The 17,426-nt window shown below is 33.0% G+C and overlaps 1 protein-coding gene across 1 annotated transcript; it reads right to left on the bottom strand.

The window, feature by feature from the left end:
• Window positions 1-5,831: 5,831 nt before the first annotated feature.
• LOC107452991 (NPC intracellular cholesterol transporter 1) lies at window positions 5,832-14,658 on the bottom strand. Its single transcript, XM_016069639.4, has 5 exons — window positions 14,381-14,658; window positions 11,109-11,170; window positions 10,871-11,024; window positions 9,332-9,486; window positions 5,832-6,196 (listed from the first exon to the last, which is right to left on the bottom strand). The coding sequence occupies exons 2-5, from the start codon at window positions 11,157-11,159 to the stop codon at window positions 5,855-5,857; spliced, it is 702 nt and encodes a 233-aa protein (XP_015925125.2). The 5' UTR covers window positions 11,160-11,170; window positions 14,381-14,658; the 3' UTR covers window positions 5,832-5,854.
• Between the last annotated feature and the right edge of the window lie 2,768 nt (window positions 14,659-17,426).

Below are 17,426 nucleotides of genomic sequence, written 5' to 3'. Positions count from 1 at the left end.
GTTACATCAAGGTTTACTGTATTATTTTTAAAAAAAAAAACTAAATGGCCAAGCATAGATGGCGTTAGAAGTTGGAATTCACCGAGATACTTCCGGGCTACTACTTCGGCGTTCTTTCCTTTCGTTTGTCGACTAAACGATTACAAACGAATTCGGAACAAACATGCTATGTTGTTACTCAATTAATAACAGACAGTGATGTTTTACACAAATATAACCAAATTAGAGATAACACTCAAATCATGAAAATCCTCATGCTTTATTTTTGTTCTGATATTAATTTTCGTAAATTGGTTTAAGGCTCGCGACCTTTTAGAATTTACATTTAGAAAAATTTTAAGAATGGTGAAATTAAGCGTAAATTCAAACTCAAATCTCAATAATAAAACCACTTAGAATATCAATACTGTTTAAGCGACACTTTATAGAAAAGCCATAAGAGGAGGGATGTACCGGAAAATTTAAAAGTTTCGTCCGGGTCTTAGAATCTTGTTACTGTTTGCATTCAGTTCTCCGTCGACTTCTTCCGCGCAACTCTAACGTTCGACTAAGACATCTAGCTCTAAGTACAAGAACTATTCTTGAGATAAATATTAATTTTAAAATAATAAAAAGTTCTTGTAATAAAATTCTGTAAGGTACGAAGTTTTAATTTTTAAATTAATTTAATCTAAATCAATAATACACTCAGTTATAAGATCAGCGGGGTCTGCATGTTAAAAATACATAAGAATGTACAAAAAATATCAAACGAAATGGAATGAAAAGTTGATCTGACTGCGCCAGATGGTAATTATTCAAATTATGTGTGATGATAATTTTTTTTGAGTCAATCAAGACACTGTATGTTTACTGCAGAGTTCATGTTCATGTTCAAAATATGTTCACTGTAAGTTCAAATCAAAATGTTCTGATTATAAAACATCGCATTTTATAAGAACTATGTAGTCAAGAAATGTTTTTGAATAATTAAATTAGTAATTTTCAATGTTTAAATCTTTTTTCTGCTTTTTTTCTTTCTTTCATTCTCATGATAAGTTTTTTTCCCCCAAACCCTTAAAGTAGAGGACATATGGATTTAGATTTGCATAGCAACCTATGGTCAAAAGTGCTATATTATGGCATGTACGCAATATGGATTGAGCGTATTTAACCAATTTTCCGACCACCGCGTTCTCCTGATTTAATCTGCATGAATTTCTTTCCGTAGGGTGCACTGAAAAGTGCCATGGATACAACACCTGTGGATTTCGAAATGAAAATTCAGGAATCGTGTGTACTTCTGCGGATATTCAATAAAATCCTGACGTATGTGAGCGAGTCGCCTATCCACTGCCTGATGTCGTAACGCAGGCATCCCGAGCAATAGTGGAAACATTGAATAGCTTTTGTGACATTTTCTCATATCTACTATGGCACATGTTATTATGAAGAACCAATAAATATTTCAGATGATTCGTCTTGAGTCTCTTTGCTTCTCGCACCTAACACTTTCACGTGACATTTCCGACTATAGTCGGAAATGTCACGTGATGCCATGTAGTTCTGAATCCTTGTGATGGCCTTACCTCCTCTTGAAGTTTGCTCCAATAATATTGAGATATTCTGTATATTCCCCCGAAAAACATTTTTCTCTGTAATGCAATATTGTAATCACTCTTGTATAGTATATACAAAAGTGACTTGTTTAGTTCTACTATATGCAGATGATACGAATCGAGCGAATGATGATACGAATGGAGAACGTTGATTAGCTTCCCCCACCCTCAAGTGATTATTTTTAGATCTATAAATAAGTAAGGTAGCAAAATGTATGCCTAGTGAAATTCTTAATTTTGTATATTTGATTTCAAAGTACCACTAAACCACTTACTACTAAACATAACAGTTCGAACTTTAAAAACTCATAAAAAAAAATTTCTTAATTTTGTCCTAATTAACCAAAATCCTACAAGAATTCGTTTATAATTCTTTTCCTGTTCATAAAATATTTTGCAGAAAACGGAGTAGTTGGCACATCTGCTAGCTATGACTTCAGTTTTTCTTTCGTTGAGTCATACATATGATGAGTTTAGTGAATGAAGCGAGTAAATGATAATTTCGGGGATGTTTGTTGATCAGGGAAAATAGTGATCAAAGTTAGAATTGTGAATAAAGTGTGATCGCATCAATATGAGTATACAGGGTTCGTACACTCCTGGAAAAAAATACTACATTTATACTACTACCGTTTTTTAAATTTTTTCAGGCTCGTAAGAACCCTGGTCAACATGACTATTTCCATTCCAACATAACTCAACATATATGCTTACATAAATTTTATTTAAAATTAGGTAGTATTTAATAAAGTGAGGCAACGAATTGTTATCCCCGCCTTCTAATAAATGTATTTTTCTCCTTACGCTGATTACAGCATAGACTCCAATATCTGCGCATTCCTCGTAGTTTCAAAAAATAAATTTCCTATGGGAAATTTCCTATAGTTGTAGCAAGGGTAAAGTATTAAAATTTTAATAAATTCGAATTAAAATAACCAGTATTAAACACAAATACTTTATACAGATATATCTATGGTCACATGGACTAATATTTAAGTTATGCATTTTTGCTTTATAGAAATCATCTTAGTTCTCAACAGCCACAAAGAGTTATAATCTCTTTTATGGTCACATTGATATAGTTGAGAAACTGGATTGGAGCCTGAGCTTCACCACTTCAGATTTAAGAAATTATTTATTTTAATAATAGTAGTAATAATTAATGCACTATTTCTGTTAAGGAAAATTAAATAGTTTGGTACCACATTAAAAAATTTTCTACGATTGCAGAAACCTTACACCCACCTTGATTTAAAATTGTAAATAAAAATGATTGTTGATCATACTGTTTGCATGATTTCTTAAAAGTAAAATTGAGAATTTTTGAAAAAATAGGGCGTTTTTAATGTAATATTTATAATTTTTACATTGATAAATGTATGTGAATGTAAACATATGGAAAAGTATTTGCATATGAATGTCATTAAAAAAGCATGCGAATGGCATATATATAAACATTTGAACTTGACCTTCATCAGTGCTACACCACAAAACACCCCATCTACCCCATTAATGAACTTTTTTACTTTTCAGGGGTCCCAGTCGTTCGCCGAAAAAATTGGCGCACAACAGTTAGATTAGTTATTGTTTGTACTAATCACCAAAGCAAATGGAATTTTACCTGACTTAGCATTCGCTTAAATGCAAATTAAAGTTGTAAGAATTGTCATTTGAGAAAATTAATCGTTATAAAACACTTCTTACCTTGTAAAAAATACCAATTTTGCACTAACTTCGAAATTTTGACTAAATGATAGTTTGTAAAATGAACTCTAAACGTGATCCCTGTGTTTTGATATTATATTGATATTGAATAGTATTTCTTGTATAAGTGTATTAGTTACTTGTATTATTATTTTTAAAAAAGAAAAAAATCGTCATTTGAGTGTCTACTATAATTTTAAAACATAAATCATCATTTGAAAAAAAAAAAAAGAAAAAAAAGAATCGTCATTTGAAAAGAAAAAAATCGTCATTTGAAGGTCTACTATAATTTCAAAACATAAATCGTCGGGGAAAAAAAAGAATCGTTATAACGCACTTCTTTCTTTGTCAACACTATTCCAACTTCGAAATTTAAACCTAAATGATAATTTGTAAAATGAAATTAATCTCGCTGCTCGAACAATATGCTAACACTAACGTATGATGATGCACAGCTTGTAACAAGAACAGAGAGTAATAAGCAAATAAAAAGAGGCCAAATCAGGACTGTCGAAAAAGCGAGTTCTTTCTGAATCTGGCTACCATGTTACTTATCTTAACAATACATGTATGGATGGTGCTTTCAATATAAATGTAAACAATAACAATCTCGAGCTCTATACCTGCTCTGGTTCCGGTAAGAAAGTTTGCAACTGCTTACTACAGCTTATTCTGCGAGGCGATATTTGCAAACGGATAATTTTAATTTCCATAAAAGAAGTAAATTAGATAATTTCTGAGCTCAAATCTGCCGTATTTCATAAGATATTAATGTTATTAAGTAATTCTGGTGAGTTTGAAGTGAAAATTTGCTTTAGTTATTTATTGATATATTGTTAAAAAATGCGACATGGTTGCTAGATTTTGAATAACTCGCTTTTTTGGCAGTCCTGTTTTGGCCTCTTTCCATTTGTTTATTACTGTTTGTTCTCGTTGCAAGCTGTGCACCATCTTACATTAGTGCTAGCACCTTTAGCGTTGTAAACACACCTTTGTTAGCATTGTAAACACAAGTAATAAGTAATCAAATACCACGTTTGCAAGAATCTCAAAACACAATAATCACGTTATTGTGAGCCAAATGGCTTTAAAATACAAGGGAAACAGTAACCTGGAAGTATAGGCGGTATGGAGCTTGCAGCGTTCCCTAGTGTAGAAAACACCATACATAAAAAACGAAAACGAATTTTCACTTCATACTCACCAGAATTACTTAATATCATACGAAATATAGTAGATTTGAGCTCAGAAATTAGATAATTTATTTCTTTCATTAAAAACAAAATTATCTGTTTGAAAATATCGCATAACAGAATAAGCTGAAGTAAGCAGCTCTATACTTTGCAACCGAAAGCAGAGTAGGTCAAGAGCTCTAGATTGTTGTTAACATTTATATTGAGAACACCATGCGTATACAGGTAAGTGCCCATATGAAAAATTTTAATGGATTGGTAGCGATTTAAATAGTAATATGAGAATAATTGCGCTCACTCTTTCAAAGTGCCACCACGGGATAACTACAAAATGTATTTCATATGATACTTTGAATTTTCAATATGTAGTGTCAGAAAAACTACTTAAAATGAAAAATATTAAATTAAAAATAACTTAAGTTTCGTTACCACTAGAAAGTATTTTTTATATTAAATGCAGCAAGTTGGCATCCTTAAAATATAGAAACTCAGATGAATTAGTTAGAGCCCCTGGCGGGGCTGATGCTAAGATAACCACATGTGAGTATGAGTGAGAAAATATAGAAATAAAATGAGGAGTAATTGTAAAAAGCTAAACGTTTCCACTATTTCATTTCAATTAGGCTTTTACTACTACTTGGGAAATACCTCCTCTGGATCTGCCAACTGTTATTCGAATAACAGTTGGCAGATCTGACCTTTATAAATAATTCGAGATAGCCTTGCTAACATAGCACACTTACTTAAGCAACCAGTAGAAAGCGTTTAAAAGGAAGGCAAGGACTTATTTGGCAAAGATTCGCTCATCAAGATAACAAGTGGGATGCAAAACTACTGGGTCGTCCAAAGAAGTTCACACCGATCTTCGATAGACGGAACTTCTAAAAGTCCACAGAATGTTCAAATGGTAACAATCTACTCATGAAAGGACTTTGAAGTTTTCCTAATTTCGCAACCACTACAATTTAGAAAATATTCATCAATGCATATATGCAATAAGTTTTCAAATCTTTGGGGTGATCAAGAAAATTTAATGATTAATTTTTAAAAACAATGAATATATTTAATAAAATAAATTTTTACTTGAATATTTTCGGTGGACATTTGTGAGCTCCGCCTAACAAAAATCGGCACGAACTTTCCAGACGAATAAATTGAAGGGAGGAGGCAAAGGCCAGGCTCAGCACCGGGTTATCTGAAAAAATGGCGTAACCTTATGTGCCAGCTAGTAGCACGAAAAGGACAAGTAGGTAATATAACTAATTGGGGAACAAAGAAAGTCCTGTTATAAATGAAATATGCTTCTTTTAAATGAATAATGAAGTGACAAAACGCATTCAGGTTTTAGGTATTTAATTTTTAGTCATAGTCATCACCTCTTGGGCAATCTTCTTTGGAACATGCTTGTCCAAAGAAAGATGGTTTATCACAAGGAATTAATGCATTACCCATGCCATAATCATTGTATTTAAAGTTGATCTGAAAGGGTGAGGGATCGTGAGTTCCCATATACTCAAGCCACCTGAAAGGAGAACAGTCTTTTCCATGAGCTCCACATGCAATCTCGATAACTCTTTGCGGACCTACCGCAATTTGAACATTCTTGCAAGAATTAAAAAGTCCATTGGCATAACATTCTGTGATAGAGTAATCGATGGAATTCACTGTTGTATTTAATCCTGAGCCTGCGGAATCCGTTACCTGAAAATTAAAAAAAAAAAAAAACATGTTTCAACAATTTAAGACATTCGAAAAATGTATTTTTGTACATATACATGTACATAGACATTTTGATTCTATTTTGATTTTTGTGTGAACAAATTTTATAATTTAAAACATTAACATTTCCTAATTTGGATAATTATCCATTCTTCTGATTAAAGTATTCAGACCGTACTTTCATTATTGAGGCTTTTTTTCCCATTTCAAAGGGACAAAAATTATTATCTTGAAGAAAAAAAAGATATGTATAAAACAGGAAGAAATTATTTTATCTCATTCGAGAAAGTGCATTTGTATCTATTTTTTAAACTTTTTTACCTTTTGCAATAATCATCCGCAATTTTTTTTTAATTTTAAGTTAAGAAGAAGGAATTTTAGCTTCTGGAAATTCGATTATTGGGTCAAAAATTATTCACAGTGTTCTTTTTTTTGGCAGCATTGTAAAAAAAAAAAAAACTTTCATCCAAATTAAATAAATAAGCTAAAGACATATTCCTTCATACCATAGGGAGATTTTTTCTTTTTTGAAAAAAAATTTCATTTATTAATTTAATTTTAAGAAAGTATACTTAATCAATATCTTTTTGTTTTAAATCCTAATGGAATTTAAATAAATTAATAAATTTTCAAAATGAAATTCTTATTTTTTTAATCCAAACAACGGGGTTTGAAAATTTTCAGAAGGAGCATTTCAATTAAGGAGTATTTCATTTCTTCCTTATGTATGTTCACAAATAACGGAGTTTTGAAGTTTAAACACTTTTTATCATATTTTTAAAATGTAAATGCTTGATACACAAGCTAAAGATCGGTCGAAATATAATACATGAAATTTTTCGATCAAAGCAAAAATATTGTTGAGATAGATAAGCGGTTGCAGTCAATTAAAATAAATAACGTTCAGTTATATCAAAATAATAATCATTGAATTCCAACGTTCCCGTGAAGTATTTTTGAAAACATTAAAGCTGGTGGCTCAATTATTTCATTATAGAAATATAACTCGGTGAAATAAGACAGACGTATTCGCCACAATTTATTAATAATATAAATATATATTATAACATTGATACGTGTTTTAACACTGCACCAGTTCACTGAGATGCCAACTGATCCGGACATGACAAAATATTTTAATAAATGGTAGAGAAATACAAATTAAAATTTGCAGATTTTGAGTTAATTCTCCCAACTTTTTAACTGCAACAAAGTGTCGTGTCACATAATTCTTTTAATTATTTAGAAGCAGTGGTGAGTAAACTACTTCTACCGACGCTACTTCGATTCGTTATCCGATATCTTTATCTCAAATAAAACAAGCGATAAGCAACTGTTGCCGATAAGCAATAATAGAAAGAACAAACGCAGAATGTCAATTGATGTCAGAGTGTCAGATTTTGAAGGTTTCAGTTGCTTAGTTCGAGTATTGAAACATAAAATACTAGAATATTTCATAAATATATATAGATATAGGACAAAATAATAGGAACACGTGTGAAAAAAATTAAAATATTGTATTAATAAGGAGTTGGGCCACCTTTGGCCTGAATGACAGCTTGCATTCGACGTGAGATTGACAAATAAAGGTCTTGAACAAAGTTCATTGTAACTTGCAGCCATTCCTCTTGCAGGGCTGTCTCGATTTCAGAGAGTGCTTGGAGGAGGAAACCGAGCACGGACTTTTTTCTCCAAAAAAACCCCACAGAGGCTCAACAATATTTAGATCAGGAACTGAGGACACCACGTTAGATGGTCCACTTCATCATTATGATCCTTTAGCCATGCTTGAACACAGTGAGACGTGTGAACAGGAGCGTTGTCATCTTGGAACACAGGACGTTCTCCCGGAAAGAGAGTATGAAGCATAGGGTGAAGATGATCAGCAAGAATGCTTCGGTAATGGTCCCCTTTGACCACCCCCCTCAAGACAACGAGAGGCCCCTATCCACGGGCAGATATAGCGCCCCACAACATCACAGAACCACCACCATGTTTCACGGTTAGAACCAGGCAGTAAACATGAAATGCTTCTGCAGGCGTTCGCCACACGAACACACGTCTGGTGGTCTGGAATAGTGTAAAAGAGGATTCATCAGACAAGATAGCTTGTTCCCATTGCAGTTGTGTCCATTTTAGGTGGTCTTAGTACCACTGTAGTCTCTTCAAAGCATTCCGCGCTGAAACTAACGGTTTTGGAATAGCTACTCTGCCATGAATGTTAACAGCATGCAACTCCCGTTGAATAGTTTTCATGGATACAGGGTTCTGAAGGTGAGTATTCATCTCGGATGTTATCACCGGCAGTGTAGTCTTGCGTTTTCGAGCGACTACCCTCTTCAACACCCGTCTATCACGGTCTGACAACTTCGACTTCCTGCCGCTGTTGTACTTCGCCGAAGACACCTTACCCAACTTTGTGTATGCCAACAGAGTCCTTGATACAGTGGTCCTTGAAACACCTGCAAGGTTCGCTGAAATTGGCGTGCGTTCGTAGAGATAGGTATTTAAGAAACGTCCGTAAATCTAGTGTTAAACAGCGTTCATAGCGTTTCCTCACGTTGATACATTCCCCTCATCTACACCCTCATCTACAATCAACAGTTGACAGTCTTCAGCAAGCTGCTTCTTTCTATTTCAACTTACATTATTTCTTCGAGCAAGGAGCTTGAAATGTTAAATTAGCAACCAAATGATCAAATGAGCACAATGTGTCGTTTGATATTTAAATAGGTACATGATAGATAGGATGAGGGCATCTTCGCGGTCCAAGTACTCAATAGTCAATACATACTAGAAGGCTATTAGCAATAAAGAATCGGCATAATTATCCTTCTTCTACGAGTTTTACTTTTTAATTCATTTGCATTACTAATTTTTTTAAACTTTGGCACAAGGCGGAACTGTTGGCATTTCCGTGATTACCGCCACTATGCACGTGTTCCTTGGACTATCCATTTGGCATTTCATAATTTCTGAATTATTTGTATTAGTTGTAATAACAAACGCGCTGCTTCTTTCAAAAACAAATGGAAAGAGAAATAATATTAATACCACTTTTAAAATTTATTCTGTACATCACAGAGAGCTATTATAAATTTAGAATAATTTTCTTACCGTCAAGAATCGACTCTGAGTCGGAGAACAAATCATTTGACAAAAAACATTAGCTAAGTTGTGAATGCAAGCAGGACACCTCCTGAATAATGCCGAAAGAGAACTGAACTGTGCTTCAAAACTTGCAACTTGTGAATCATCGCAACATACGGAATCTGCAAAATAAAAAGCTTAGTTTCTTTAAAAAATGATATCCCCTTAAACTGTCACTGAGCAAAAAATCACACAAGCAAAGAAAATATTTGGCATCAGTCATTATCTCACGAACAAAATCTTACGGATATGAATCTGGCGCGGACAAAATATACTAAAAAGATTGAGTCTGTGGAAGAATATAATGAACTTTTGAAATTTATAAATTTAAAAAATGCAATACTAATGTATGAGCCGTGATGACTCAGGGGATAGAGAACTCGCCTCCCAATGAGGTGAACTGGGTTCGAATCCCAGCGATGGCTGGTTGATACAAATTTTGCACCCTGCTCGCACAGACCTCGGTGCTGACGTAAAACTATCCTCAGTGGTAGACGGATAATGGGTTAGAGCAACGCCTCCTATAACTGAAATCCTCCACACGGTTAATGTAGTTAGTCCGATCAGAACACTATGAAGGAAAACCAATTGGTGAAAAAACCATTTAATATATCTATTAAAAATTAGAAAATGGTGGCAAATATATGTCTAAAAATTTGTTTAATTTATGAATATAATTGGTTTGCTTTATTTACTTGTCAACCACTACAGATTCAATTCTCAAGTGTATAAGATAAATTTCTCTCAAGTACTTTTAAAATAGAATTTAGGTTCATGCGCACAAGTGGTTCGCTTTTTAAATAATCTGCGCAGACTACTTATAAGAAACCGTGTGATGGCTTTCTGATGTAGGAGGTGATGGTTAGAGTGTCTTTATCGTCAGGTTAACCGTGGGAGGTTTTCATAGTGTTCCTCTCCATGTAACGCAAATGCGGGTTAGTTCCATTAAAACGGCCTCCACTGAGACAAATTTCTCTCACCTATTGATCCAAGAGTACCTTTGTCTTCTGCAAATATCATCTCGTAGAATAAGCTGTAGTAAGCAGCTGTATACTTTCTAACCGGAAGTGGTTAAGAGCTCGAGATTGTTGTTGTTTGCATTTATTTTGAAAACACCATCCATTTATTGAGTTCATTGTTAACAAGTCCACACCAAAACACAGTGAAACACTGTTAACGCAGTCCAAATGCCCTCAAATCACACCAGATACAGTAACCCGGAAATATGGACGGCAAACAGCCTGCAGCACTCCTTATTGTGGAAAACACCATCGATAAATTATGACCGGAACACGTTTATTCATTACGATTTTAGACCAATTAAACGATTAGGAAATGTTCGGTTGAAGCCCTTTTGCGTTAGTTAAAGTTCATTCCTTATGCTGAATAGGTTAAACGTCAAAGTTGTATTTTACAAAAGGAAATTTCTGCTAGTTTTAATGTAAATTTACTAAGATGAATTTTTAAGGGCTTTGGAACTCTTCTTATTAGCTTACGAAAACGAACCTGGATTAATGCCTGGGCAAACTTCTTTTAAGAATTTTGTTGATTCTTCTGTTTTTATAGCAGTTGGAGAACCATTGTAGACGCAAGGCTTTGGAAGAAAGGTTAAATCATCTATTCCACATTCCCCTCTCATAACGCAGCGACCATCTTCACTCTAAAATTAGTTTGAAGATCAGTATCAATGAGATTAAACGTAGATAAAATTCAATTCTATATTTCATACTAAAACTGTACTTACGGCATGTAATAAATGGACTGATATAAACAGGATAGCAAGAATTGAATACATGTTGTTTCACTCTGGAATTATTTCAATTCATATAAATGAAAACACAGAGAAAAATTATAAACAGAATTGAAAATTTCAAAACGTAACGAGATTTAGAAAGAAATTGATTTTAAAAACAACGAATTAAAAGCATACTTGGAATTTCCTTTTTTTCCCCTTCACTTTTTGATAGTTTAACCTAGTTTGGGCAGAGAGAGGTTTGGGATTTTTATTCTCTTAAAATGATGCATAAACCTTTCGGCGATCACAGAATACCCATTGGCAAAATGGTTGTTGTCTAATTTTTTTTCGTTACGTTATTTCGTAATTAACGTTGGTTTGTGAAGAACGGGCTTTACGCTTGCGTTTATGAACAGAATCCTTTCGTTTTTCCGTTCGTGTGAAGGGATTCCCGTTTACGTTCTCGTTTATGTTCTTCTTACTGCCTCGGTAAGTTTAGGCCTTGGCATCGTTTTTTTTATGTCTTGCTTCAATTTTAACCTTTGGGACCGTGTCAATCAGCTTGGGAGCCTCTTTATTTGTGATATTCTCCTGAATTAATATTGAAAACGATCCAGTTTGAACTGTAGGTTAGAATTTCTGATTCTTAAATAAAACAAGAAAAACAAAAATATCGCTCAAATGATGACATTCTCTTTTATTCACAACTCAAGAAGTATTTATGGGATCTCTATGGTCCCATATCTCAAAAATAAACTCACCAACTTATTGCATAACAAAATTAAAAGTGAAAAAAAGAATTCTAAAAAAATTATCAAACAGCAGCGGACGCCGGACGTCATAGCAACGCATGCAATGACGACGTATGCGCACTGTTTACTATTACTCTTGAACACAGTTGAAAAGTGTGATGACGTCCAAATAAGGTGAGCGCCATCAGACCTAAAACAACACCTATATTGTCAATAGGTAATAACTTTACTTTAGTACCATACCCTCCGATAACTAAATTTTCCAAGAGGGGGAAAAGATAATGTATTAATCTATACATAATAATAAAATGAAGAGTTTGTTCTGGGTGTATTGAAATCTGAAAAGCGGCTGCAAGGGGCAAATTTAGCAACTGATCCTAAAATTCGTTCAAACTTTCCAATTAGTTCGTTCGGTTACAGTCATTTGAAAAATTTAATTTTTTCATAGACGTAGAACTCGCCATAAATAAAAAACGGGACTGCTTCAGACGATAGCTCACATAAAAAAAAGATTATTTTTACATTCTTTAATTTTTAATGTTTTTTTTTTTTATTCGTTATGTTAGATAAGCCCAATGATCCGCATGAACATGGTAGCATATGCGGATAACGTCCTCAAATTAGTATTTTTTAAAGTTATTTGAAACCACGTATTTATTTTGCTCATAGTTATGCTTTTTCAATAGTGAATTTACAAAATAAAATAATTTAAAACACAACAGTAATTGAAATTAAAAATAAGTTATGATATGAAAAACATAATATAAAAATAGGAGAAAGGTAAAAAATCACCATATTATTATCGCATATCTGCCAACTCTTCCGGATTTTCCCGAAGATTTTATTTTCATATTTAAAGTGGTAGCAATACTCATGTTTTTCCAATTAACTTTTTGAATTATAATGATAATTATAAATGAGTTTGACCACCACTACATATAAATAATTACAATAAATATATAAAAGCGTAATGATCATTGCGCAGGCGAGTTTCAACGGGAATTCTTTAATTGTTTTACAACCACTCTGAATATCCATTCTCGGAAAGAGTGAAAGTTGGCAGATGTGTTAGTGACACCAATTTTGATTTTAAGCTATACTGGTATTATGGTAATTTGTTCAGTTAAAATAAGTACCAAAAGTACAAATATAGGTACAATGTATTATATTAGTATATTTGATACCTATAACTGGATAAATACTGTGAAGCGTTAGTATAGATACTGCGAAAAAAAGTTAAGTTATCAGTACCGGTGAAAATCACGTGATTGTCACAAACTTTAGCTATCATAAGATGGCCTCGAGCAACAGTATCATGCCAAATGATTCTAAATACAGTTAATCTTTATTTTGATGGGATGAACTACTAGAAACGTGTTTTGCTTAATCTAATAACGTTAAGCTCTCTTAGAAAGAAAATTATGAGAATAAACTTACAAAAATGGAATTACTTTAGCTTAATTAATTATGTTGGCATATACCTTTAGGTTTTGTGTAGGATTCTGTAGTGTTGTTCTGTACCAATATATTGATTGTTTACTTTTTTCCACCGCCGTACGAAAAACGGGCATTCAGCTAGTATTTAAGTAAATTAAAAGAGAAAGAATTTTGCCCGCAGCTGTAAATAAAAACCGTAAATTCAGATTCGCAAACGATTATAGGTTCTAAAAAAAGTATTACGGAAGTTCTATTTGAATTAAAATTTTCTGCTTTAGTTCAATACATTCTTTTGCTACTTCCATTTATTCTGAAGAATATATGGAAAATATATTTGTTAGAGTTCTCTAGATCGAAGGTATGTTTAATAATCTTATTAACTTGAATAGTAATAATAATTGTGGGATAATTTTTTGGATTCTTTTATGAATCTCCAATGCTCTTATTTCTCTTACATAGTTTTTATTTTAGTTCACTACCATTATAAATTACACCGGGAAAATTTCTTTTGCCGCTTTTATACAAACACTTTGATATTACCTTATTCGTGTGTCGGGTTTTCAAATCTGATATCAGTTTTGAACAAAAGCTACAGAGTTTCGCATAAAATACTACTTGTAGTTTATTTAAGTTTTCTGTTTGAAAGTACAAGTTTATAAATAACATGTAGGTTTATATACGTGAATTTATACACTTGTATGCTCCATTTAAAGTAACAAGACAAAAAAAAAGAAGGAAAAAAAGTATTACCTTGATCTGAAAGTAGTATATTTTATAGTATTATAAGTAGCGCAAAGTTAACTTAAAAGCACTATCTCGCTCTTCCTACTACTACTACTTACGCAACAGATAAGTGGGAACACTAAATATCCACTTGAGTGATTTTTAAAAAACCCTGGTGCAGAATATATAATTGAATTATATAAAAATTTCAGGTTGTAGAAAGAAATCGATTGTAGTTTTGAAATAAGTGATGCGAAAATATGTAAGAGGCGTTCAAAATTTTAATGAAACATAAAATAAATAAACGAAAAAAGCTTTTCGGGGTGATATCAATATCACGAAATTAATGTACAAGTACAATAAAGTTACCTTTCTCCCTTTTGTATTTCTTTCAGAGAATTTATTCACAGTCTTTGAAGCGTTTGAAAAGAATTAAGAGAGAATCCTTTTTAACTTAAATCAATTTGTTACATGCAATATATTTTGAAGTTTCTTCCGTCAGCTGTTTATCTAGCAAGATAACCATCTGTTCTTTCAAATCAATATTTCATTAGTACTTGAAAGTTTTACTGATTATATTATTTTTTTAAATACTATCTATTAATATAATAAACTGAGTAGACACAACTTGAAAAAATTTTTAAAGTGATTTTAACAAGTGGTTCGAAAACGTTAAGTGTACAAGTGTTTCGCGATACAGGGTTCCCTGGAAATATTAGTCGAAAGTTAGAATCTTTTTAACCAGTAATAATTGTATTTACATCCAATCGATTATCCATAATTTTTTTCATAGTTTGGTTGTTTATAGAAACTTTATTGATGTAAAAAGTCTGACGGAAACAAACAAATATTTCAAAAAAAGTTTCTTAATATGTTAAATAAATTATGAGAAGGATACAAAAGAAGTATTTTTTATCGAGTTTTTCCATCAAAGTACAATAATTAATTTCGAAAATAAAGAAATGCGTTTCTCTGATAACTATTTTCAACGTTTATAACAGTTCTTGGCTCTATAGAATCAGGGGGGCCGCTTGATTTGGCGGTAATTTTCGTTCAGTTTTGCAGAAATCTCATTTCCGGCCACCATGATAGATTTTATGGTTTTTGCTTTCAATGACGTCACCTTCGGGTTACCGTAAATTTTGTTTACTTGTATATGATAGGTTCTTAGTTTATTTACATATATATTCGTTTCTTTGCCAATCGCCAAAAATGATACGGGCCCCAGATAGTAAACTATCACCTAGTTCTTCATTGAAAATTATCATTCAGTTTATTTCATTCATATTTAGCATATGTGTCAGGAAATCAGTACGAGCGATCTGTGTCTAGAGAAGCAGAATCACCAATTGGCAATCGAAATGGGCTACAGATGGCGCAGAGCAGAACTCTTTACCCATGGCAACACTTTGCATGCCTTCGCCATTAGCGTGTGGAGAGTCATGGAAGAAGGAAGTATGTTAGTTTCTGTCTTGATTTTATATATAGATTAAAATCTTTTAAGTTGGGAAACTGTATGGAATTGAAAACTACATTAAAGGTAGTTCTAAAAGAAAGCATCATGGGAATTTCAAGAAATATTTTTATTCATTAAAAACGAAAAACATTAGGAAAAGGAAAAATATCGTAGTAGATTCCTATAAAACTGGAAGGAGGAAGAGAGGGAAGAGAGAAGAACGAAAGACATGGAACCGGTCTTCTCCCCAGATGGCGCATTCGATCGTTTCGATTGTCTATAGCTTAATTAAAAACTTGCTTTGGTGCAATTGGAAATAGAGAGGCAATTAAAAAACATATTTATTTATTAAACCACATTAAGTACACCAAAAAACAATTTACAATCTCTTCAGAACAAACACCAGTCACGTTCCGTTCTGAAATAAATTAAAAAATGAAAGTGAAATTCACGCGTGACATTTTTTGATATTGTCATTGCTTGCTTTCCTCATTATATTATTTTCCATGCCTCGTTTGTTTTCATTCTTATAAGTCCTGACAATATGCATACACCATGAACAAATTCAAAATTTTAAATATTTTATTATTTGCGGTAAATATTTTTGCAATAACTGATTATTATTATAATTTTTTTTTTTTTTTTTTTTGCTAGTATGTTCACAGCTGTTACTAGACTTTTTTTTAATGCAGGTGGTTCCGCCAAACGAAGCTCGATTATTTAGAGTTCTATAGCCGATAAAAAATTGGGGACCACTTGCTTAGAGTACTCGAAGTAGCAAACTAATTTCACTAATTTCCTATTTTTCAAAATATACTTATTAATTAAAGAAATAGTTCGTATAAAATACCCCTCTAATTACTTGACGAGCCTTACAAAGTCTTGATAAAATTAATCAAAAGTTAAAGTATTCAAGTTTCTATTTTTCATTCCCTATCGTTTAATAAAAATCTTTTGATTAAAGCAGAGCATCATGCTGTCCAAGCGCTCTTGCCAAGCTGCCATGCGCTCAGAGCTGTGGTGGCTTAGGGAATAGATTTGCGGTCTTCCAATGAGGTAACCCAAGTCCGAATCTTAGCAAAGGCCTTGTCGATACGTATTCTGCACCCGGCTCGCACCGACCACAGTGTTGACGTAAAATATCTTTAGTGGTAAACGGATCATCGGTTTGAGTCGCCTTGCCTTCGGGCTAACCGTAGCGGATCGTGGTTTTGCTCTCCATGCAATGCAAATACTGGTTAGTTCCATCAAAAAGTCCTCCAAGGCAAATTTCACCCGATACTTGAACCTGGAGTACTCTTGTCTTCTAGATTAGGTACAAAATTATAAGACTACGGTGTTGAACATCGGTAGTAGTAAACTCAAAATTGGGTCGGCTGTTATATGACGCGGTAATAAAATAAAATAAAATCCGCCAAAACGCTCCGTAGTGTGGAGGTAGCGAGTTTCATTCTTACCCTAACCTTTGATATATTTTTCTGATATCCCACTCTAATTTATACTACCTGTTCTTCATTTTAACAAGGGCTTATAAGTTGTACTTTGTTAAGAGACTCAAGCAAATCAGTGGCTTTTCTCCATATTGGCGTTTTGCACCATTTTCAAAATAAGTGTAGACACCGCTTGCTTGAGATAGGCTGAACTTGACCTTAACTGTCATGAGTAACAGCTACAAACCTGCAGATGTTATAAGAATCGCATATTATTCACACAAAAATTATCATTTTTATTACGATGGAGCTTTCAAAAAACAGCCTTACAGAAAATTTCCCCAAAAAACGCAAAAATTGGCAGCCCTGTATACATGTTTTTCCAGAAAAATAAATCTACAATATAATTTGAGTGATAAAACAAAATGCAATTCTTGTAATCTGACAACTACTATAAATTTAAGTGGTTGCTAAATCAGGGAAATCCAATAATTACCGTAGTTCAGAAACAAAATTAGCAATCAAAACA

This window comes from Parasteatoda tepidariorum, chromosome 4, assembly GCF_982258835.1.
Source record: "Parasteatoda tepidariorum strain Cologne lab strain chromosome 4, Ptep-v5.0, whole genome shotgun sequence".
Classification (NCBI taxonomy): domain Eukaryota; kingdom Metazoa; phylum Arthropoda; class Arachnida; order Araneae; family Theridiidae; genus Parasteatoda; species Parasteatoda tepidariorum.
The sequence above is the reverse complement of the archived record's forward strand: the minus strand, read 5'-3'. Positions and strand labels throughout refer to the sequence as shown.

Bases quoted from the DNA above. Each gene is read 5' to 3' on its own strand.
- LOC107452991 (XM_016069639.4), bottom strand. From the start codon at position 11,159: ATGTATTCAATTCTTGCTATCCTGTTTATATCAGTCCATTTATTACAT. The intron at 9,487-10,870 runs GTTCGTTTTCGT...TTTATTTTGCAG, and splicing joins TTGCCCAGGCATTAATCCAG to ATTCCGTATGTTGCGATGAT. The intron at 6,197-9,331 runs GTAAGAAAATTA...TTTAATTTTCAG, and splicing joins CTCAGAGTCGATTCTTGACG to GTAACGGATTCCGCAGGCTC.